The 24,394-nt window shown below is 37.8% G+C and overlaps 1 protein-coding gene across 2 annotated transcripts in view; it reads left to right on the forward strand.

Annotated features, from left to right (window-relative positions):
* Positions 1-205: 205 nt before the first annotated feature.
* Positions 206-24,394, forward strand: part of REV3L (REV3 like, DNA directed polymerase zeta catalytic subunit) — a 73,863-nt gene continuing 49,674 nt past the window's right edge. The window contains exons 1-9 of one of the 2 annotated variants that reach the window (XM_044426290.1): positions 206-438; positions 12,954-13,143; positions 14,523-14,597; positions 17,135-17,295; positions 21,153-21,249; positions 22,265-22,359; positions 22,829-22,933; positions 23,768-23,852; positions 23,933-24,072. In XM_044426290.1, coding sequence (XP_044282225.1) covers positions 300-438; positions 12,954-13,143; positions 14,523-14,597; positions 17,135-17,295; positions 21,153-21,249; positions 22,265-22,359; positions 22,829-22,933; positions 23,768-23,852; positions 23,933-24,072 — 1,087 coding nt within the window. In that variant the 5' untranslated portion in view covers positions 206-299. Of the gene's footprint in view, positions 439-12,953; positions 13,144-14,522; positions 14,598-17,134; positions 17,296-19,043; positions 19,050-21,152; positions 21,250-22,264; positions 22,360-22,828; positions 22,934-23,767; positions 23,853-23,932; positions 24,073-24,394 lie in introns of those variants that run through there. The other variant, XM_044426300.1, reaches the window with a different exon arrangement.

The raw sequence follows: 24,394 nt of genomic DNA on the forward strand, positions 1-24,394 counted from the left end.
CTGCTTCTAGAGCTCTGCCCAAGTTGTTGTCGCTTGTGAGCGCGCGCGCACTCACACGCGCACACGGTGGACCCTTCCTTCCTCTCCCCGCCCCCCCGCGGGCGGTCCGCTCGTCCATGCGCGGGAGCGAGCGCACGGCAGGCGGGTGAGGAAAAGAGGAGGGGGTTGCGCTCGAGCTGCGGCGGGGTGGCTGTGGCGGCGGCAGCTGCTGCCTGAAGAGGCGGGGTGGGGGGAAGCCCCAGCCTCGGGGTGCGCCCGGCGGTCGCCCCCAGCGGGCACCTCTTTTCGCAATAGCGAACATGTTCTCAATGAGGGTCGTGACCGCCGATTACTACATGAGCAGACCTCTACCCGGCCTGGACCCCTGCCAGTCCCACTTCAGAGAGGCCCCAGTCAAGAAGGTTCCCGTGGTGAGAGTATTCGGAGCCACGCCGTCAGGTAAGAGACCCGCCCAGTCGGCACATTGCGGTGGGGGGAGAATTGTTGGGGGCTCCGTTGGGCGCTGGAATTCCTGCAGCCGTCGCGTCCCCTCAGAGCCTTCGTCAGGGCTGCCTTTCCTTTTTCTGACTGACTGACTGACTGACAGGCGCTACCCTTCCTCCTTCACCCCCGGTTTACCTTCCTCCCTGCGGTGTTGGCGCGCTGCAGCGTGTGCCTCACCTACCGGCCGCTGCGGTTGGGTGAACTCGTCTAAACCCGGGCCCCCGCCTGGTGATAGTGGAGAAGGAGAAGGCAGCCAGCCCCGTGTATTTCTGTGTATTGTGTTTGAAATCGCATGCGAGCGAGGCCGGGAGAGAGCCTTCCCCTGCGCCGGCTGCGCCGCTGACCCTTAGTCGCGCAAATGGGAGCTGGGTAGAGGATACAGGGCAGACTGTAGTTGCTGGTGGTGTCTCTATGTAGAGAATAATCCTCGTGCGAGCGCTGTTGGAAGCGGGCAATCGCTCCCGCCCCCGTATATTATAAGCCATAATGAAATACAGCTGTATAAACACTGCTTTTGTACTAGTGGCAGTACTGAGCCATAACTCATCCTGTTTTTTTCGTTTAAAGTATAACATCCTCAGGTGTAGAATTTCTACACCTGGTGTAGGAAGCGTATGAGCTACTTTTCGAAAAAGGTTTCGTTTGACTTCTGTGATAGGGACAACGACGATCATTGGCAAAACTTGAGTTTAAATAGCTGTTGTACAAAGTTCATACATTTATCAGTACTATAAGAATGTGGGAGGACTGTCCTAGCCCCTAGGCACTTGTTGACCCTCAGATTTTCGAACATAGTTTTCTTTCTTTAAAAATGTTCTGTTATTCTGTTCTTGTATCTTCTGCAGGTTAGAAACTACTTAGCCACGTTGCTACACCCTCAGTCTAGCCAACACCTGCTTTTAGTTTTTCTTAGTGAAAATGTTTTCTGCTACTTCCTGCTGCTGTTTAGCAAACCGGTTTTTGCTAATGTAAATCAAACCCATGGTAACCACAGAGTGACCTGGCTAACTATATATTTTGTGAGATGTACGTTGACTATATAACATTTATATTAAGGATATTGAAGGCATAATGAAAGATAATATTGTACAAGCAAGGCACACAACAGTGTCGACTAAGTGAAATGTTGAGATGACACCCTCTTTTTTTGAGTTCTGTGTAATTCATGGAGAACTTGAGGGATAAAGATGGTGTTTTCTTTCCTTTCCCCACTGGGCTTTTACAAAAGGGAAAAACAGTGACTTGCTCCAGAAAAAGCCTAGTGTTGAGACAGAAAAAACACCTCTTCCTTCCCCCAGAGTTTTCTATGCATGCTACAGGACATTTGGAAAAAGTGGTGTTATAAGTCAACCAAGATAAAACATTGTGGACCCATAGTTCTACTAAATTACTATTTACTTTTAAATGTACACAGTGTCTTTTCTGTAGAACTGTTAAAACGGTTTGCAATTAATTAAAGTCTGAGATAATAGAAAAAAACAGGAAATCAGCATAATTATGGCATCAAGAACAGCTAGATAAAATGCCCTAATTTCTTGTGGAATAAATAAAACGTTTTTAGTGACCTTTTAATTGAGCTATTCGATATATACTTGTTTTGCAGTCCCACTGCACACAGTCAGATTTGCTATGAGAAACGCGTGCTTATGTTTACAACCTAAAAAATTGAAAGGATAATCCTGAGAAGTTTCCTTGAGGCAATTCCAGAGAATGGAACAAGATTTGGTTACTGCTTCTAAGCACCCTTAAGGTTCTGTGCTGAACTTGCTTGTGATTAAACCACAGTTGATTTGGTGGATCTTGCTTTCCAAGCAGATATGCTAAAAATGGTCTGTAAGATTGATTGGCCTTGTTCATATATCATCATGGACAACAAAAATGAAGGAGATTTGGCTGCCTCAGTCTCCCCACCCCTTCCCAGAGTGGGCTTTAGTTAAAAGGCAACAAAAATGAAGCTTTTCCAGAATAAGATTCTACTAGCCAATTACATTTCAAAGATGCACAAATATTATGGTATGAATTGAACATAATGTTGATCCATGTTATCATTTGTTGACTTCTGATATGTTGTGATGTATGAACATAGCTGTGATCACAAGGTATGGTTTCTTAACTATGAACAATGCAGGAAAATTTTGGTTTGTGAATATGGATCATTTAACCCAGCGTGTCAAGAGTGGTGAAACAATTAATCAAAAAAAGCCAATTTTCATGCCACGAGGGAGACAGGGAAAACAAGTGAAAGTTTATTTGATTATCCATGAGACAAATCCTAGATATGGCAATGAATTATAGATTAACCAGTGATTAAATAAGTCCTGGGGTTAACTTTATGTATGATCAAGACCTCTGGGCCAGTTTGCATGCCACATGCAATAGTCCATGGGATAAAGAACCCATGGGCTATTGGGGATGAGTAAGAGAAAGCATGCTTGTTGCCTGCAGCATGTCAGACATTTCCAATTTTAATCAATTTACATTTGGCTAGTTCATGGGTTGTTGAGAATGATCACAACCACAAAGTGCTGAGTTGTTTAGAGCTAAACCCATCAGTTTACCCAATTATAAGTTAACTGCTAGGTTGGTTAGCTCCTAAACAATCCAGCACTATGGGTTCTTACTTATTAGGTGGGGTGACTTGAATCAGTTTTTTTTCCAGAATCTTTACTTTCTGCTATAACTGGTCATTCTTCCAGACATTTTCTTGCAAAATCTTGTATTTTGTGCATGCACTGGTATAAAATTAAGTAGTGAATTCAAAATTTTCTCCCCTCATTAGGAAAGATGAATTAATTTTTTTGAATTAATTTTCCTCTTGTTGTCCTGCAATTTGTATGTATGTGTGTAATATAATTCCCCCAATTTTGTCTGTAACCTTTGCTTTCTCACCAGGCAGTTTACCATAATCACACTTTAGTAAAGTTCTCCTTTCTCTGTTATTGTGCTTTGATATTTTTATTCTCATTTAGTGCATATTGTATTACAGCAGTATCTCCTTTTTCAAGTCTTCCATTGTCACCATGCCTCACAAAGAAAAAGCCTTAAACTGGCTTTCCTTGGATGGTCAACTTGTAGCCCTCCAGATGTTGTGACCTACAACTTTCCATCTACCCTAGCCATCATTATCAACAGTGAGGGATGATGGAATTTGTACGTCAAAACATCAGAAGGACCAGAAGCTGTTTACTCTGGGATAGAGGCTGTGGAAGCACCATCTACCTTTTGGGCAATTGTCCAAATGCACATGTGCCCCCTCCTTGAGTTGTTGTTATATCCAGCATGTTTCCTTTTGTGAAGGAACCCAAGGTGGCATACATAGCTCCATTTTACCTTCATGGCAACAGCTCTGTGAGGTAAGTTGGGCTGAGTGTCCGTGGCTGGACCAAAGTCACCCAGTGAACTTCATGGTGGGGACTAGAACCCAAATCTCCTGGGCCTCCAGTTCAGTACTCTAACCAACACACTAGCTCAAATGAAGAATTGCTAAGAAGGATGGGACTGTTGGCTCCAGCCTCTGCTTTTCAGAAGGACAGTTCATCATAAGTCCAATTTTCCATTCTTGATCAGCAAAGGAGTGTTGGAAGGAGTTTTCCATCAAGAACAAATGTCTAAGGGATGTAACCCTTAAGGAGATAAAAGAGTACTCAGATGAATTGCTTTTGTTGGACACTGACTTAAATCAGAGACTCAGCCTAAGCAAACTTGTCATATAGTGCCAAATGGAAGTGAAGGTATCATGCCCAACCAAACTCGTCTGAGGCAGGCATTAATGGCCAAAGCAACTGCTCCTACACAGGATGGGCTGTAATCACTGTGTAACCAACTTGTTCACGAATCAGTATGTGAGGGTGATGTGCTCCAAAACTACCCTGGCTTATAGCTTGTAATGCACACAAAAAAGTGTTAGAACTCTTGATGTTTTGTGTACATCTAACAGATCTTAAGGGCCCTGAGTATATCTTAACTCATGGCACAGCTTTTCTTTCGCATGAGCAGGTTGGGGCAAATACACTGGTAGCACTATGTCCTAGCTGCAGTGAAACAGTCCATTGGAAAGTCCATGCTAAAATGTCACTTCATGAACTTGACAGGTGTAATTTATTATATTTCAGTTTTACCTGCACTCCTGCAAAACAGGATAATAGCAGACTTTCTTACAGGATTGTTGTAAATACAGTGATTTAATTTGTATCCTGCTATTCAGTATATTCTGAGTAGATGACATCCAGAAAACAGATTAATTAAAAACATGAAATAAGCATGAAATTTAAATAAAATTAAACAATTGACAGCAATATATCATTGTGGGTTAAAAGTTAAAAGAATGGGAAGGCAGGGGAAGGAAAAGCAAAGGTGCCAGGTTAGCCTCTCCAATGAGACAGATCCATAAGTAGCCATCAAAAGTGAGATGGTCCTTTTCCTAGTTGATTTAATGTTGGTAGGAGGATTCACATACATTTAATGAAGATATTAAGATGCTCTTTCAAAAGAGGGTCTGAATGAACTCTGCAGGTGCTATTAAACTTAAGATGTTGCTCAAATAAGTAAAATTTATCTAAGTTAAATTGAGTTTGATTTCATTTAAAATTCTTTATATGATTGTCTTCCCTTGGGTTCTTTTCCCCTGTTTTCCCTTTTTCTCAAATAAAGTTATTTTTATCTCATTTATCTCATTTTTATATACATTGAATGTATCATTTTAAAAGGAAATTTCTCACTAAAAGCTTCCCAGTGTGCAGGACTATATGGTTATTAAGCTACCCATTCTGTTTTGTTACATTTATGTTTCTTCTGGGCATTAGTTAAGTAAGCCAAAAATGCTATCCTTTTCTTTTAAAAACATCTTTCCTGAGCTGGACTAAAGGAAGAGGTCCTAAGAGGCAAGAGGCATTGAATCTTTGCAAGCTGCTCAACATCCTAGAGTGTTCAGGTAAAAAGTTAGCCTGTTGTGAAAGCCTGTCATTACTACTTTTAAGAGAAACATTTCAAAGAGAGAGAGAGATCCAGTAATATGGGAAGTCATCTTTCCTCCCAGGTCTAGAAAACATTTAATTATCACATAGGCAGCCATCTGTCGGGAATGCTGCAGTTACATTCTGCACTGTAGATCTTCTATTGAACAAGATAGATTGGATAAGATGTCATCAAGGGTCCATTCTAACTCTATGATTCAGTGACTTTATCCATGCAAGAGCCCACATCCACATTCAACCAGCCTATGTATATTCCCAGTTGAATTTGCACTGTACTACTATTTATGGGTTGTGTCTTTTTAAATCCTGGTGTTTCTGACTTTTCTTCTCTAGGACCATTCATAACCCTGCTTAGTTCGTTATACCAGGTCTTATATTAATTTTTGCTCCAAAAGATGCATTAGGGCTTATTTTCAGGCAATAGCTTATTTTTTCTTACGAAAGCCGTAAGATTTTTGCCCCAAGAGTCCCCCAGGATTCCTGTCTTGTACTCAATGGAATAGCAATTTCTTAATGCACTCATCTTGTCTGGGGGTCAAAATATTATTCCCTTTAATGCTATGCTAGTCGTGAAGTCGCATCCTACCCATCGTGACCCCATGGACAACACTCCTCCAGGCTCTTCTATCCTCCACCATCCCCGGGAGTCCACCCAAGCCCACACCGACTACTTCACTGACTTCATCTAGCTATCTCATTCTCTGCTGTCCCCTTCTTTTGCCATCTATTGTTCCCAGCATTAGGGTCTTCTCCAGTGAGTTCTTCCCTTTAAATCTACCATTAAATCAAGTGTTAATTGAAGACTTAAGAGAAAGGAGTGGCAACACACAAGTGCATTAAGTACATCCATTACAACACACAATGTATTGAATTACATCTGTTCATTATCAAGTGCACACGTTATTTGTGCGTTGTGTCTGTACTCCGTTTGGACATTCGGCAATAAGTCTTGAGTTCATCTGTTTACATAAGCATTTACCGCTCGTCCAAAGGTGCCCACTTGGGTATTTACAAATACTTAATTATAATTTATATTATCATTTATTTTAAGTATTAATGTCAATAATATTATTTATATTTAATTATATATTAATATTATTTTATATTTCAGTAAGTCTGTCATGTGTTGCAACAGATGTACTAAATGTGTCTGTCTGGCTGACAATCTTAACTGAGGCTTATTTTTGGGGTAGGGCTTATATTACGAGCATTCTGAAAAATCATGCTAGGGCTTATTTTCTAGTTAGGTCTTATTTTCAGGGAAATACGGTATGTGTATTATTTCACTGTTACCATCAGTTTAACAATTGGTTCAGATTAGTTCAGTTGGAGTTTATAAAACAGAAATGACTTGCATGCAGTGCAGATCCTCACAAATGCTGAATGCTGCAGTGACTTACAAACAGATGCAAAGACTCAGAGTTCAAACAGTGAGGTGGTAGTAGATCTGGAAAATGATATGCAGAAAGTCTGATGAAATGATTCTGAATCTGTTACAGTGTGAAAAATTGGGGGCAGAGCAGTACAATAGAGGGAGGGCTAAAAAGTCATGTTGATGAGCTGCAGTGATAAGCAACAATATAGTGCTTCTACCTAGGGAGCTGCATGGTGTCCTCTCATCCAGACTAAGCCAAGCTATTAATAAAGTAAAGGGGCATATTCTTTTTGAAGAACACAAACCTCCTATAGCAGGTGAAGGAAGAGAAGGAAGAGCTGTACCAGATCAGAAATTGTGACCTGTTCTTCATGATACACCAAGAACCATATCTAGGAAACAGAATTGCATGTGATCAGTAGTTCCTAAAGTTTTGCTGTTTTGATGGAGAAGGATTCCTTTCAGAATTGAGAACTGTGATTAATGTAGACAGTGCATGATTTTAACATTAATTTTCAGACTGCTTTTATAATGATGAAGACTTTAGTCTTCATCCCAGTATTTATTGATATTTGAAAGGGGGAATTTGGTTGTGAAGGAGTAACCAGATTAAAAGCACAGGAATGTATTCTATAAAATAGTGTTTGTGCTAGCTTACTGCTATATATGTTTGTGAATTCAGGGACTTGAATAGTCTGTGTGTAACTTGTATTGAGCCTTTAAAAGCACTCGAATAAAAGAGCAGACATGTCTGTTTTCAGTTGCTTTGATTCTGGAAAAACAATGAGAAGCTAAATAGTTCATTTGATTTGGAAGCAGTTGAATTTTCTTTTCAGAATTACTGCCCAATATCTGAGACAATTAATGCAAATACAAGCAACAAATCTTTGGCCTGTTAAATTTTTATTATGTGTATAAATCATTTTATGTTTGCATCTAAAAATGTTATGTGCTTTTGAAACATGCATGCTTCTCACTGTATGTATGGTATCAGTTATTCAGATTGACCTCAGATAGTCTTTTCCTCATCTCTCTCTCCCATACCCAGGCTGGTAAACATACTGCTCTGTAACATAGAAACAATATTGGCCTTTGATTTTATGGGTTTTATATTCTTTCTTTATTCTTGTATCCTGTCTTTATAAAAAAGTAAAACAGTTTCTTTCCTGACTAGTAATGGAAAAATCTCTGTGTTTCATCTTTTCTAAACTCTGTAGATATAAATAAGCGAAAGCACTCAAATGCTCCATAACTATTGTTATATTCTATATTTTCTGTGTTCCATTTTATTACCAGTAATTTGGTAGCAAAGTGCTGTGGTTACTAGGCAGAGGGATACAAAGCCTCTGCTCACCTGTCACCTATGCTCTGGTCTTTTCAAGGCCTGGTAGATAGCTTATTTCCTAACACTTTTTAATGTTTAATTGTTACTCTTCAATTCTTTTAGTTATTATAGCTTTTGTGACATTTTTTAGAGTTTAAAAATGTAGGAGTGTATTAAACCTCTGATGCTGTTATTTTTTTAATCCTCTGCCCTTGTTTTTATCCTATTTTTAGATGTTATAGCTTTAGCTTTTGTGTATCAGTGTGCCTCCCAGTAAGTGTAAAGCCCAAAAATCAGCACTGTAGCACTTTGCAAACCACCTTTTCCAAGTTTTTTTTTTAAGTGGGGTTGTTGCCCAGCAAAATCCTCAGAAAGAGGGTACTCATGTATCCCCAGGCTGCCTTCACTTTCCTAAGTATAGATAATACAATATCACCTGAGCTTCCACAATGGTCATGTGGAAGAGAGAGCTTTGGGGCCACCCCTTTAATTTCCCCTTTATTTTCAAAGGGAGAATCAGTTTTGTACTTTCTTGAGCACCAAGAGTTTCTGCAAAAAGTGCAAAACTTGCACCAGCCTGTAAACTCTTAGGCCAGAAAAGTGCAATATCTTGCTGTGAATGAGGATAAATCATACCACCCTCTTTTCATGAACAAGGATCACTCATGCCTTTGGTTTCTCTTGAGCTTGTTTTTTGACAGCTGTCAATAGAAACTGTTGGAAGAGGGCTATTTAGAGCCTCTGTTGCAAAGGATCTTGCCCCAGCTGTACTTTCAGTTTCCTGCAGATACATAACTTTTTAATTTTGTTTTACAAGATTATAGAAAAAATACAAAAAGAAAATAAAAAATAGGTTCCAATAGCTCTTTTAAGGTGCCGCTTGGGTGTTTTATATGGGCTGTCAGTGGCTGTCAAAATGAGGATCATAAAAAAACAGTTGAAAAGGCAGGTTTAAATTGTAAAAAGACTGTGACAAGCTGAAATTGTTTTGCAGTTGTGGCAAGATAGGAGAGAAAAATTGATCCTCTTACATTTTTCTCTTGGATACCCATGGGAGAACCAAAGGAGAATGGGGGAGGAGGGGGGCCAGCAACCTATGGTGAACACTATTATCTGTTGGGAGCACTGTGGGTTGTGTTGCCAACAGCCAACACCCCAGAGTGCATTCTCTCTCCCCCTCTCTCTCTCTCTCTCTCTCTCTCTCTCTCTCTCTCTCTCTCTCTCTCACACACACACACACACACACACACACACACACACACACACACTAGCCAGTTGAAGCATGTCAGGCTGAGAGAATGAGTTACCCAAAGTAAGATTGTGAGGTTAATGAACAGTTCATATATTTTCAAAGGCCTGTTTAAATCTTGGATTGTTGTATAGGAAGCGGGAGTGAGCAAATCCGATAGGTCTTGCTTATCAGTCACACTTGCTGCAACTGGCAGACCTGAACAATCTAAGGATTATGAGTTGTTGAGGAAGAGACAACTCATTAGAGTTAGAACTCAACATCCTATAATTTCAGGCTTAGATATCATGAAGTACAGTCTTGGGATGGAATAGGTTGTTTAGCTCAGTGGGAGCCAGTGGAATTCTTGGTTATCTGTGACACATGAACTGGTCGATGATGCCATGGTTAAGACTTTTTTTTCTGAAATATTTTCCTCATAGCTTTTTAACTGAATTTTGATTTACCTCATTGTTTATGGAAGCTGATAAAGCAAAAATTTAACAAATACTCAGGTACACTAATAGTTTATAACTGTGTGAATATCTTCTCTGGGTTGTAGCTTAGGGAAAAATAAAAACTGTTAGTGCTTACCTAGGACTTTTTTTTCCTTCTGGGAGTACTTCTGTAATTATTGTTTGTTCAAAAGAATTGATCCCTTGATATTAAGCAGCAGCAGGAACAGAAACATTTTCTAAAATCTTATGAATTTGGGTCAGTGTTGTTGTACCCAATATGTCTTAATGTGTAAATCTTAGTAGATCTAAGGTGAAATTCCACTTATGTATTGATAGCTTTGCTAGCAGGGAACTACTGGAAGTTGTAGGTTTTTTCTGACTAACCATGCATAGAATTGCACCCTTTATTTCCCTAGTATTAAAAGAAAGGCTAAATAAAATTGGTGACTCAGTTAAGTTGGAAACTATTTGAAGTTTGAGAGCACAGTATGATGTACAAAATATAAAGATTTGTATTTTTCTTATTTCAGTCTGAAAGCAATTTTGAATTTTTCAAGAACCAGGTAGCAAGAAGTAGAGATACAGGTATATTACACATATGCCCAGTCACCTTTCTTTTCATATTTCTAGCTCTAAATTCATCCAGAGACTGCAATTAAAATTATCTATAATGACAGCATTAATGCCAAGCATGTTAGATATGTAGGACATTTCATTTGCTTAAGGTTTATGTATGAGTATAAAGATTTCATTTAATGTTGCCAAATAAAGAAAATATTATTTTTCTGTGAAAGAATGTGTGTTGTCATTATTTGTAAATATTTGTTTCAGAGACAGTCATGAATTATCTCTCCAACCAATTTATATGAATCTCATGTAAAATGTGAGCATTGCTGCTGGTAGTGAAGAGAGACTGTGATGCTTTGTCCTACAAGTGATCATCTACAAGTGATCATCTAATATTGTGCGTTGAATTGTTTCTGAAAACAGCTAAATGGTGTACAGTATGTAGTTGAAAGTTAAAGCCCCAGGGACTTTTTTCTTCTTAAGCTAAACTAAGACTTAGTTCTCAGATGCATGCACACACACACCCTTGCTTATCAATTCTGTATTGTTTCCATGGTGTTAAACAAATTATTTCAACACATTGTTGATCTCTTCCAGTTATTTTGAAACCCCTTAAAGGGCAAGAAGTATTACACTTTCAGTAATCAGGTACAACATTATGTCTCTCATATGTATAAAAAGCAGGGTTTCTTTAAAAGAAACTGACCTGGAGTAGTGGTGATACTGTGTGCTCCTGCTTGCTCTCTTTCTCTTTCTCTTTCTCTTTCTCTTTCTCTTTCTCTTTCTCTTTCTCTTTCTCTTTCTCTCTCTCTCTCTCTCTCTCTCTCTCTCTCTCTCTCTCTCTCTCTCTCTCTCTCTCACACACACACACACACACACACACACACACACACACACACGTAATTAGATAGTACCAGGAAGTTTTCTGCAAACTCATCTTCTAAGTATGTTTTTCTAGTTTGCGTCGTGGCCTAATTGGTCAGTAGTCGCATCTGAAGAAGAAGATATTGGCTAGCAGAATTAAAATGTAGTGAAAGACTCATGTACATGTCCTGTCCTGATTTGACATTTCACAGATCTTCAGCATTTTTAAGCTCTAGCTACCCAATATAAATGCACACATTACAAATTTCTCCTATGTCTCAAAAGGGCATTCCAGAACCTTCAGGAGAGCTTCTACACCAGGGCTTCAGCCATGGTCCAGTCAATTTGATCTCTGACAGGGAAGGAACTACATCTACTCCTACCAAGCCCAGTCTTGCCCTTGCTAGTGTCAGTGCAACAGGTCTTAAAATGAGTTCAACAGGTTTGATAATTGTATTTTCAATCCACCCAATGGCAGACAGTCTATGGACAAAATTTTAAAAGAACAACAAAATGCTAAAAGCATTAATTATAATATCTGGTAGAAATATTCTACTACATTATATTTTTTCCAATTCAAAGTGAAGCATTTTATAAAACTAATAATATAATGCTTGGATACAATGCTAGTTAATCTGGGCAATTTCAAAGTTGTAATTATTTTTTTTCCCAGGTGGTTATACCTAAGAAGAATATATTTATCTTATACACACACTGACCCAGTTTGTAAAAACATGTAAAAACAATGCAGGGGTTGCTGAGCAGGAGTGAGTGAGTATGCTATCTCTGCTGTGCTCCTCATTTCTGTTTATATCTAGGGAAAAAACGGGTAAATGTGGGAACAAAAACTGCAGCAAGCACTAAAGGGCTCATTTTCCATAGTGGGCACTGACCAAGTGTCAGTTTCTCCACTGTTGGGCAGCTGGCCCTGGTGGTAGTCCAGGCTAGCTGCTATACTAAGTAAGTTAAAATGATTTACTTATGTATTCATCTGTAACATCTGATAAGCAAAACTCTTTGGGCAGTTTATGCAAGGGGGATTTTAAAAATGGTTTTCTTTCAAAACATTGTAATGTACAAAAATAAACTTTTGTGTGTTTCATAAGTTATAGTTTCAAGAAACTAATTTGTTATGTGACCTATTTGGATATTCAAATGTTTTACACCTTATGTACACACGTAAAGCAACGGATAATAACCAACAATGACCAGGTGTGTGCTATGCCCTACCACTTCTGTTGTACAAAGCCCTCCAATGTTCAATAGCAAATTAGCACTTCCATGGGCAACCCAAAACAAGCAGAAATTCTCTTTTTTGGAAGGTTGGCAGAGCTTGCATAAGGGAGTCACAGCATGCTGCCTTACAGAAACAAGTACTTCTGCTTATTTAGAGGCTTGCTCTAAGAAGTGCTTATTTGCTGTTGCCCAACAGAATTGGCAGGGCTGGTCATGTATGGAATGGAAGCAGCGATGAAGACGTCATGCAGACAGGCAGGACTAGATAATATCCATAATTTCCAGATCTCTCTGAATTCAGGTATGGAGTAGAATTCTATGATCCATGTTAAAAGTTAATCATATGAAATGTTATTTTTGGCAAGGAATTTGGAATTGGTGGATTTCTAGACTCTTCCAGATTTATGATTTTGAAAGATGGGTCTTCATTCTGTTATTTCTCTAGGTCAGAAGACCTGTCTCCATTTACATGGTATTTTTCCTTACCTGTATGTGCCATATGATGGCTGTGGACAGCTGCCAGAACATTATCTGCATCATTTAGCATTCAGCATTGACCGAGCACTCAATGTTGCTTTAGGAAATTCATCTTCTTCCCTTCAGCATGTATTCAAAGTGTCACTAGTCTATGGAATGTAAGTATGGTTTTATTATATATTTTACTATAGCATGATTTTTTGCTATTGACAAAACTGCAAGAAAATTATAAGGTTCTCAAGTTTTTAAGCACTGTTAGGTAATTTTTAAAAATTTAAATATTTTGAAAAGTGTTTCCACATACAGAGCAACCCCCCCTAAGCCTTCCACAAATCATTTCATCTTGTACCACATTCCTTGTCTTCAGCATACTTACCCTTTAAATTCCATTGGAGGATCAGATATGGGAATCTAGATGGTAATTTCTGTTAACTGAGATGATATGGGAAGGTATGTCATGTGACTTTGCTTAGTGATTACTGGTGGTGTTAAAACTCTGGTGGCATGATGGCCCAGCTTTTCATCTTCTGCCTGAATGATGCGGATGAGTGGTGGAAAGAACACTTGCCATCTCCTTAGTAGCTGGGTGTGCATTTATTAGAAGTTTCATAGCCTATATATGAGTGCATATACACAGGTAGCATGAAGGGCACATTCACTTTTGAGATATGGAAACATTGTGAGTATTTTGATAGAACAATTTGGTTGTATATTCTTAAATTTTACATGTCTATGAAATAAAAATTTTAAATGGCAATCCATTTGTAGACATAAAACAAGTTAAATGTATGCAGAAGCTTCAGGCTACTGATTGTTCCAGATGTTATACAAATTAGCACAGCCATGCTCACGTATTGTATATACCAATTGTGTTACTGTAATAATAGCTGAGTGCTATATTTGTCCTTTTTTTGTTTTTGTTTTGAGTTTTTAATTGCATGTGGTTGGCTGTGGGGACTTAAGACTCCCCATAGTATGTGTATGGATTAATTTATAACCAAGGGATCCACTATCTTTGGCTGCCATCCAAATAAAAAATTATGGTTGCTAGTTACATGCTCTGCAGTGTTGTGGACTATGCAGCCAAGAAGTTCTAGACACTTAAGCTCCATAGTGTCCTCAGAAGCACATTTGGGTAGAGTATTTATACGTGAACTTTCTCACTAGGTTTTTACCTTGCTTTTTAACATTTTATGCTTTTTTGGTGAAAATGGTTTAGTTTTTTGGTGAGGTTTGTCTACTGAGATTGAGAGAAGGAAAAGCATATAACCTGTTTTCTGTAATTCATTTTGGTTTCTTCACTACTTAACTCTTTGTTGGTAATTTCTCTTTCATTATGTGCTGCTGATATTGGACTAGGAAATAACTGAAATTACAATGCACAAGCATGGTCTAAATCTTGATCCTGTTATAAGATCTAGAGGACAGTATCCCACTTGATCTCATTTATGTTAGAGATCATTGGCTTGGTGTGCCTATTTGGGCCTACATCAGGACAAATAATGATATAACATTGTGCTGGATTTTTGTATTCCAGGCCTTTCTATGGTTACCATGAAAAGGAAAGGCAATTTATGAAGATCTATCTATACAATCCTGCTATGGTGAAAAGGTAACAATGTATCAAAAGTCTGATGTGCTTACTATTAGTGAATGAGAAAAGAACAAGTTGTCCTTTAATATTTAATTAAAGTATGCTAGGGTAATGTGCTGTACCAGAGGCTTTGCTTAAAAATGAGGAAAGAAGATCCTGGCAGAAGTCTCTGGATAACTTACTCTGCTATTGCATTTTTGTTCCTATGCATATTTCTTGTATCTGCTTTTGTTTATATGTTTTCTAAAATGCATATTCGATCTTGAGCTGTTGTTGATATGTGCTGTCAAGTCATCTCTGTCTTATGGCAACCCCACGAATGAAAGGCCTCCAGAATTCCCTGACCTTCACACCCTTGCTAAGCTCTTGTAAATGCAAGGCTGTGGTTTCCTTTATGGAATTGACCCATTTCATATGTAGTGTTCCTCTTCTTAGTCTGCCTTCAACTTTCCCTGGCATTATTGTCTTCTCCAGTGACACTCACCTTCCTATAAGGCACCCAAAGTATGACTGCTGCAATTTTGTCATTTTTACTTCCAGGGACAGTTCTGGCTTGATTTGATCTGGGACCCACTTGTTCATCTTTCTGTTGGACCAGGGATAAAATATAAATGTAAACAAAGTGCTTAAGAAACATGTTGGCTTTTTCTCTAGATGGAATAGTAGTATATTTTATAGTGAAAGCAGACCATGATTTATTGTCATGAAACAAGCTGCAATGAAGCTTGAGCTCACGTACCCTCTTTTCTCATTCAGATGCAAACATAAAATTGGAAGCTTTTGCTCCTATTTTTGCTTAACTTTAGGTTGTAATTATTCTCAAATCCTGGCAACTTCTGGCTAACCTTTACCATGGTTTACTGAAATAAGCCAAATACAAACCATGTCTATGAAATGACTTACTTAACAAATTGAAGCTAAGAGCAAGATGAACCACACTTTCAGCCTTGGATGCAGTGCTAAAATGTGGTTAATCAAATTGGAAAGAAAAGCTTTCAATCTCCTTGTGACCACAACAGAAGTCAAAAAGCACATGTTTCCAAAAATCACTGCAGCTCATTCCAATAAAGATAAGTCATGATTTTTTGTTACAAAAAGCAACTGACGCAGGCAAATAAACTGAACTGATTCAGCTTTAGGAAAATAAATGTGGATTAAAAATTGATAAGCCTTTTAGAAGTGCAAGGTTTTGAGAGCTAGCAGCTTTTAAGCTATTGGGAAGTAAGAATGATGTTTGCTAGATTTTGTGGAGAAACTCAGTTGCTATTTTCCCCTAAATAGACGGATGAAAATGTGCACAGGGTTATGGAATACAAGTGCACATCCATAGGTATTTGTTTAGGCATAAAGCTATGCTAACTGTTCTCAAATTTCAGTATTTGCTTCAAAAGTAGCACATTTTATGAAGCTGAACAGATAACAAAAATACTTTACCAAATGCTTCTATTGTTGCAGTGTTGCTTGGCACCTTTTTATTCTTCCAACTGATTTTGCTTTTCAGAACCATTTTACATCTTTTTTGCACTTTGGTTTTCCACAGCCAAATTAGTAGCAGTGTCAGCAGATCAGATTTAAGTATTTCTGGACATCATCATATCATATGTAGCATAGAATATCAACAAAATTGTGGGTCACTGTGACCATTAAGATTAAGGAATAGCTTGTATAAAGGGGGATTGTAAAGGCAAAGGAAGATAGTACAGAGTAGAACACTATTAATTGTGAGAATTGTGTTTGCAGAAAGTGCCAAACCTGACCGGCTCTGTCAGATTTTTTTTTTTTAAAGAACAGACCATCTGATAAAAGTTTTGATTCTGCACTTTTTTATAAGTTACAGACAATCTCTCTGGAAACTGTCATTATTAATGGAAAATTAAATTACTGTATTGCATTGCAGTAATTGATGACATTTGCAAACTAGAGATAGCACTTGAGAATCTGACCTGTTTTTCACTTGGTGCTTTTATAGTTTTCAGGAAAATCCATTTAGATCCTTATATTCCTTTCTGTTGTGGTTTTGAATCTGAGATTTTGTATCATCATCATCATCATCATCATCACTACTACTATTAGATTGCATTTATATTATGCCTTTTTCCTCTTATGAGGAGTCCAAGGCAACTTACATAGTTCCATTTTTATCCTCATACACCAGCAACCCTGTGAAGTAGGTTGGGCTTAGAGCCTGTGACCAGACCAAAGTCACCTGGTGCTGAATGAGGACTAGAACCCAAATCTCCCTGGTCCCCAGTTCAAAACTTTAACCACCACACTGGCTCTCCAGTGTATGAACGGTTCCCTTTGTTTAAACAGGTGCAAACAACTTACTTGAACAATTATCCAAGCCATACATTACATGCATGGAAGTGAGCTCTTTTGGATCATAGTTTTAGTGCATATAATTTGGACTGTTTGGCTATAATTCTGAGTGTATGTACCAGAAAGCATCTTTGTGGTAATTCTGAGTTATAGGTCAATGATGATTCCATAATTAATTATAACACTGAAATATTAATATTGTAATGTTTTCTATCTCTGACATCTTTCTCATATAGAGTGTGTGAGCTTCTACAAGGTGGAGCCATAATGAATAAAATTTACCAACCTCATGAAGCTCATATTCCCTACCTCCTCCAGCTCTTCATAGATTACAACCTATATGGAATGAATTTAATAAACCTGGCTGCCGTCAAGTTTAGAACAGCAAAGAAAAAAGGTATGTAAATTTTCAACTGATAAAAATTGTGCCATTTTAGGGAAAGCTCTAAAATAGGCATTGGTGTAAAACAAGGTGAATAATTCATTCTGCCTTGTAATAGTTGTTTTGTATTCTCTCTTATCCTTCACTGTTCATTTGTGCTATATGATGTGCATGAGTAGAATTTGTTTATTTAAAGCATGTTTACCTTGTTTAACTGAAAAAGGATCCCAAAGTACCTTGGAAATATTAATCATGTATTAATTGTTATTTATTATATTTATGTACTGCCCAATAGTCTAAACTCTCTGAGCAGTTAACAAAAATTAAAGGCCCAAAATACAAAAATGTTCAGACATAATATAAAACTTTTAAAAGATTCTGACAAAATAAATGGTCACTGCTGGACATAAACTCTATTAGAAGACCAGAGAGGGATATATTGGAGGAGGTGTTGCTCTGTATTTCAAAGAAGGCATAACCTAAAAAGTTGCAGGCACCTCTGCAAAACTACTGTGGGCAACAGTTATATTGAATAGTAGAGTTGGAAGGGGCCAGAAGGCCATTGGGTCCAACCTCCTGCTGTTGCAGGATACTAAGTTACACTATCCCATTCAGATTACTGTCTAGATGCTTTTTGAATGTCTCCAGTGAGGAGAGCCAACAACTTCCCCAGGTAGTAGGTTCCATTGTTATACTGCTCTGACAGTGAGGAAATTCTTCCTGATGTCGAGTCTAAATCTGGCTTCTTTAACTTAAGTTTGTTGTCCTGTGCCCTGTACTCTGGAACGAATGAGAAGAGCTCATGTTCTTCTTTGTGACAGCCTTCAGCCTTTCAGGTTCTTGTAGAGTGCTATCCCCCTCAGTCTTCTCTTCTTGAGGCTGAACATGCCTAGTTCTCTCAATCTTTCCTCATAGGATTTTGCCTCCAGTCACTGAATCATCCTTGTTGCCCTCCTCTGTAGCCCTTCTCACTTTTCTATGTCTTTTTACAACTTAGGTGCCCAGAACTGGAGACAGTACTCCAGGTGAAGTCTGACTAGCACTGAGTATAATGGAATTGGTACTTCACATGCTTTGGAAGTGATGCTTCTGATAATGCAGCCTAATGTGGTGTTTTGCAGCTGCATCACATTGTTCGCCCATATTTAGTTGGTGATCTACAACAACCCCAAGATCCTTCTCATTTGCAGAATTGTTGAGCCAAATGTTCCCCAACTTGTAGTGGTGCATTTGGTTTCTTGTACCTAAGTGTCGGACTTGGCATTTGTCCCTATTGAATTTCATTTGATTGCTCTCTGCCCAGCATTCTAACCTATTGAGATCAATTGTATCTTACCTCTGTCTTTCAGGGTATTTGCTATTCCACCCAGCTTTGTGTTATCGGCAAATTTAATTATCTTTCCCTGTACTTCTTAATCTAAATCATTAATAAAAATGTTGACGAGTACTAGTCCAAGGACAGAACCCTACAGCATCCCAATTGTCACTTCTCCCCAGTTTAAGAATGTGCCGTTGATGAATGTTCTTTGAGTTTGAGTTTGCAGCCAATTGTGGATCCACCTAATACTTGCACTACCTATCTAGCTCACTTCTTACAAGTTTGGTAATCAGGATATCAATGGGACACTTTGTCAAAGCGTAGCTAGATTATGTCCACAGCATTATGTCCAGTTCATTTGGGAGGTTACCCAATCAAAAAATGATATTAGATTAGTCTTGCAGGATTTGTTCTTGAGAAATCCATGTTGGTTTCTAGTACTTACTGCATTGTCTTCAAGGTGTCTGCAGACTGCCTGTTTTATCATTTGCTCTAGAATTTTGCTGCTATCCATGGTTTGCTACTATCTATGGTTTCAGGCATCCGCTGGGGGGCTTGGAACTTATTCCTGAAGATACGGGCATCTTGTTGTACTTCACACAGTGCATAGTTAAATTGTGGAATTCATTGCTGCAAGAATTCGTGGTGGCCACCAATTTGGACAGCTTTGAAAGGCACCTGGATAAATTAATGGAGGAAAAGGCTATCAATGGATACTGGTTTTGATGGCTATGAGCAAACATGTGGTTCTAGAGGTGGTATGCAGGCAGTTTGCAGGAGGGAAGTGTTAACTCATCCTGCTTTTGAGGGATCCTGTGGACAGCAGTTTTGCCACCCTGTGAATGGACCATCAGTATGATCTAGCATGGTTTATCTTAGTTGTAAACTAGTGCAGAAAGGAAAGAACTAAAAACTTAGTAGCACATTTAAAAACAAATATGAATGGTTAAAAAGACTAGGAAAACAAAAAGACCACCAAAAAGACCACAATGCAAGTGCAAGGGCATTTCACTACCAGAGTGTCACCATCAAAAAGACCATAATTTCATTTGGTGGGAACACATGGAGAAGGTCCCATGAAGATAATTTTTGAATCGGGTCAGGTATATATGGGAAGAGATGATGTTTCAGGTAACCTGGCTCCAAGTTTGTAGGCTTTAAAAGTTTGCAATCCTTGCTACCTAGTCCAAGGCCACCAATGTCTCCAGTGGCACTGCTGGCTCTAAGAACACTCGGCAAACTGGTTTAGTGGGAGAACAGCCCCCTCAAGAACAGGTTGAACTCCACTTAGCTAGGCAAAGCACCCAATATTGGCCCTCATCCAGTCTGTAACTGCAGTCAGGCACTGATTGAAAACTCCCACTGCCTCACCTGGATGTAATGAGAAAGAGAGATAACTGGATGTCATTACATATTGGCAATATTTCAATCCATATCTCCAGATAACACCCCCCCAGCTGATGTCAAACAGCATGAGACATAAGATAGAACTCTGTGATACCTCAGAATATAACTTCCAAGGGACAGAGCAATAAATCTCTAGTATCACATTTTGGTATTGACTATCCAGATAGAAGCAGAACAGTGCATTATTTCAGATAGTGCAGCCTGTCCAGAGGGATATCATAGCTGATGGTATTGAAAGCCATGGGTCCAAGAGGATCAACAAGGTTGCACTCTCCTTGTCCCTCTGTTAGCAAATGTCATCCCACAGGATGTCATCAGTGTAGTTCTCATTCTAAACAGTACTGAAACTCCGTTTGAAATTCAGAAGTGGTGACCAGCAGCCACTGTCTCAAGCATTGCACCCAGGAAAGGTATGTTAACAACTGACCTGCAGCTGTTAAATCTTGTGGAACTAGGGTTAGCTTCTTCAAGGGACTCTTTTAAAGCTTGAAATCTAAAAGCCACAATACTTAAGTAATGGAATTGCTAGAGGGACCTTGAGCATTAGTTCTTTTTAGGTGTTCTTTCTGGCCAGGAAGAGTGAAACAAGTTCTCTGTAGTTGTTCCTTCTCTGGTCAATGTATGGGAGCAGACTGGTCTCCCCCTTGCAGTGGTACTTTTCCTGGAAGGTGAGGAGGTATAGCTTCCTGGTGGCACTTGGTCCTTTGGTCCTTGGATGTGGTCTAAGTGTGCTGCTCTTGAATATAGGAATGAATGCAAAAGAACAGTTAAGAACATAAGTGCAAAAGAAGAGTCAAGAACATTCTCTGTTCTAACAGTATGGATTGGATTTGAGTTATTTTTGTAATATGTAGAACGGATACTCTTGGGGGTACTCTTGGATCTAATATTTCCACTACAGGTACAGGTGGAGTTGGTAGTACAGAGCAACTTCTATCAGCTTAGGTCTCTTAATCATTTAAATGTTTTGTGTGCTTACTTGGAAATGTCTTTCTATGATAGCGAGAAGGGATAAAGCCATTGGGTTGCCATTTCCAAGGCAATGAATTCTGTTAACTGTTCAAGATAAAAAAAATTCAAATTTAAGTGGGTAATAGGGATTGACAGAATTCTCAATTCTGGAAAGTTTTGTCTGTTCTGTTTGTAGGTGAGCTGTTTGAAGAAATTGGATGTTATAAAGATGATTTTTCAAGACTTTCTGCTACCAGCACCTTTTTTCGATGGGGAGATAATCAGATACCAAGGTTAGTATATATAACCAGATCTATTTTTGTAAAAATAATTATTCAAAGTGGAAAATTTATATATCTAAAATTAAGTGAGTTTGGATTGAGACTAAGTTGAATTTCCACTGAAATCACCAGTGAGGGTTAGTCATAAGTAAAGCCCAACTGATTAACTTAGCTTGGTTCCAGTCCGCTGTGTGTATTACTTCAGTATTGCTATTAAATAAGGTTGCAAGCTCTAATTAGTAACTTAACCAACTAAAGCTTTTAATTCAACTAATTAGTAAAAGCTGAACAATTAATCAGTGAGAATGAAATTGAAGGTTACACTTTATTTTTAAAGTCTATTGTATATTGTGGAAGTTTGTTCTATGTTGTTGTTATGGGAAATGATAAAGATTACTTGCTGATGGATTAGTGCCCAACGCATTGGCTGTTGTTACGAGATGGTTAGTGAGCATATTATATTGAAGGGGATTTATTGAAGTATTGCTTAGTTGATAGAACATTTTATATATTACTTTGAAACTCTGTAACACGTAACATAAATTATGCATATTTCTCCCAGATGCTTATATGGTTGCCTGTTTTCTTTGTATCATTGTAAATATCTAAATAAGCTTCTCCTTTCTAGTACATTGCCAAATGCCTTATGAAAGCTTGTCTTTGGATTCCCATAAGTTAACTCAGTTCTGCTTACACCATGTGATAAAATCCCAGTCTGACTTCTTAATTCACCCTATCCTCTGGTTGCTGCTGCTTTGTGAGATTGGGAGCCTTTCTAATTTAGTGTCACTGGATAGAGAATAACTTGCAAATATTTCAACTCTCAGGGCACATAACTAAGCAACTTTTGCCTATGTTTTAACGATGACCTAAACTACTATGGACCTGGTATGATTTGAGTACTGAAAATGTATACTGATATAACATTTTTGACTAATGATATTCATTCCTATTTGTTGAATTTAAGATAATATAATTTTATTAAGAAATATATTTTAATCTTTCTTTAACATTAATGTCATTTCAGCTCTTTAACACTGGAGGGCATTGAACCACAGAGCACCTGTGAACTAGAAGTGGATGCAGTGGCTGCTGATATTTTAAATAGGTTGGATATTGAAGGTAAACAAATAATCTGTGTGTAAATCATTCAGGACATAAATAAGTTGTGTACATAGTGTTTATCCTTAGTATTTTAAATATATGAGCTATAATTAGTAAAATGCTATAATAGGAAGAGTCAATTAAATAATATGTACAATGGAGAGAAACCAAATGTTAGAAAAACCAAGTTTTATAAAAAATTAAAATAGAAACATAAATAAATTCCATTTGAAAGTTCTTATTTCCTAATAGTATGATGAAAGGTAGAAGTAACAATTTTTTAATTAGATTTGCATAAGATTATGTGTAAACATTTTATATGTTCTTTCTTTAAAGAATGGCTGGCTTGTAACTTGCCATTACTTAAAGGAAACAAGTTAATTTTTGTGAACAGCAGGAGCTGCATGAGTGAAAACTCTTGCATTAGGTTTTAGTAAACTTGATACTCCTGTTGAATATGTTGTATCTGTTACTTTTACATTTCTAGCCCAGATTGGTCGGAATCCAGGTTTGCAAGCAATTTGGGATGATGAGAAACAACGACGTAGAGAGAATAAAGAGTCTTCTCAGATTAGTCCTCCAAACTCACAAGGTAGAGAGAGGCTGATAATGTTTATTTTTTTCTGGGGAGGTACGTATCATGGGTCAGTATTGCTTGACGGATTTTCAGTTTATCTTTCTGACCAGAAGTCAAGAAATTATCTCATAATTATTATTCAAATAGAGAAATATATTTTAATACAATTAGTCAAGATGAGATCTTGAACTCTGCATTCTTTCAGTAAGCTACTGCTTAAGTAGGTAATATCTAATTTACTTGCTATGAAATGAGACTACTCATTTATTATTTGATCTAAATCACTCTGGTCTAATGCAAGGAGGTCTCCTAGAAACTCCATAGCTTTTATGCAAGTTGAAATATTTATAATTAATTGAGTCTAACAATATTTATAAACACAATACTCCTATATTTACTTTTAAATTACTTGCTATTAATATTTTCTTTTGTATTGTAATTTATTACTTGGATTATGATCCTTGAGTCTTGCCCTGTTTTTTTTTAATGCTTCCACATGAAATTCATTAAATATTTTTCAAATTTGTCTGATTTGGAAACAGCCCATCTGTGAATTGAAGAGAAATTCAACTAGTGAAAGAATGATCCAATCATATTTTATATTCTTGTAATTATTTTATGTGTATATATAAAATATTTGTGGTATATAAACTGTTAAAAGACAAAAATCCTTTATTTCAGGCTTGCTCAAAATTCATAGGCCATATATCACTTGCTCTGAATTATTTTTTATTTTTAAAAATCCATAAAGAGTGGGGCAATTAGAAATAGAAGTTTGCATCCTTATTTATAATTCTTTCAGCAGTCCTTGTTATATTAAACTACTTATATAACCTTTTTCCTCATAAGATCGTGGATTTGTGACCCCAACAGAAAGTGAAAAATTCTTTCAGAAGAGACTTAAAGAAATCCTCAAGCAAAGCAGTCTCCCTTTGTAAGCATCCATCTGACTATTAATATTTTCTTTATTTGTGGCTTATACTGTCATTTTAAATGCTATTTTTTATTGTCTAGGACATTATCTGGATCACCAGACTATGGATCACAGGAATTCTCTCCTGAATTGACACTACATTCTGAGGTACAATTTCCCATGTTTCCATGTTCACCAGCAAATATGATAGAAGTGCACAGAGATGAAGAACCAAGCAAAGGTTAGTATTAGTACAATTCAATTTCACAATGAATACCCCTCTCTTACATGAAAAAGATCTAGTCAGAGGTATTTTTGTGAACAAACTGCACAAAAGTAAGTGTCAGAAGAGGAGGCAGGGAATGATTTCTTCCTTTTGTACGCTTGTCAGTACACAAGAGGACAGATGTGGAGTTGGAAAAGTATTACAGCACATGTTCCACTTGCTCTGTATATATTGAAGGAGAATTGGTGAGGAAATGTGTCTTTCCGCTCCTGCTTTTGCTAGCAGAAATGTTATTAGAGTATATTAAAGATGTAGTTTCAAAAACAGCACAATGAAA

This window comes from Varanus komodoensis, unplaced genomic scaffold (genome assembly GCF_004798865.1).
Source record: "Varanus komodoensis strain SLA01 unplaced genomic scaffold, ASM479886v1 scaffold1, whole genome shotgun sequence".
NCBI classification, from domain to species: Eukaryota; Metazoa; Chordata; class Lepidosauria; order Squamata; family Varanidae; genus Varanus; species Varanus komodoensis.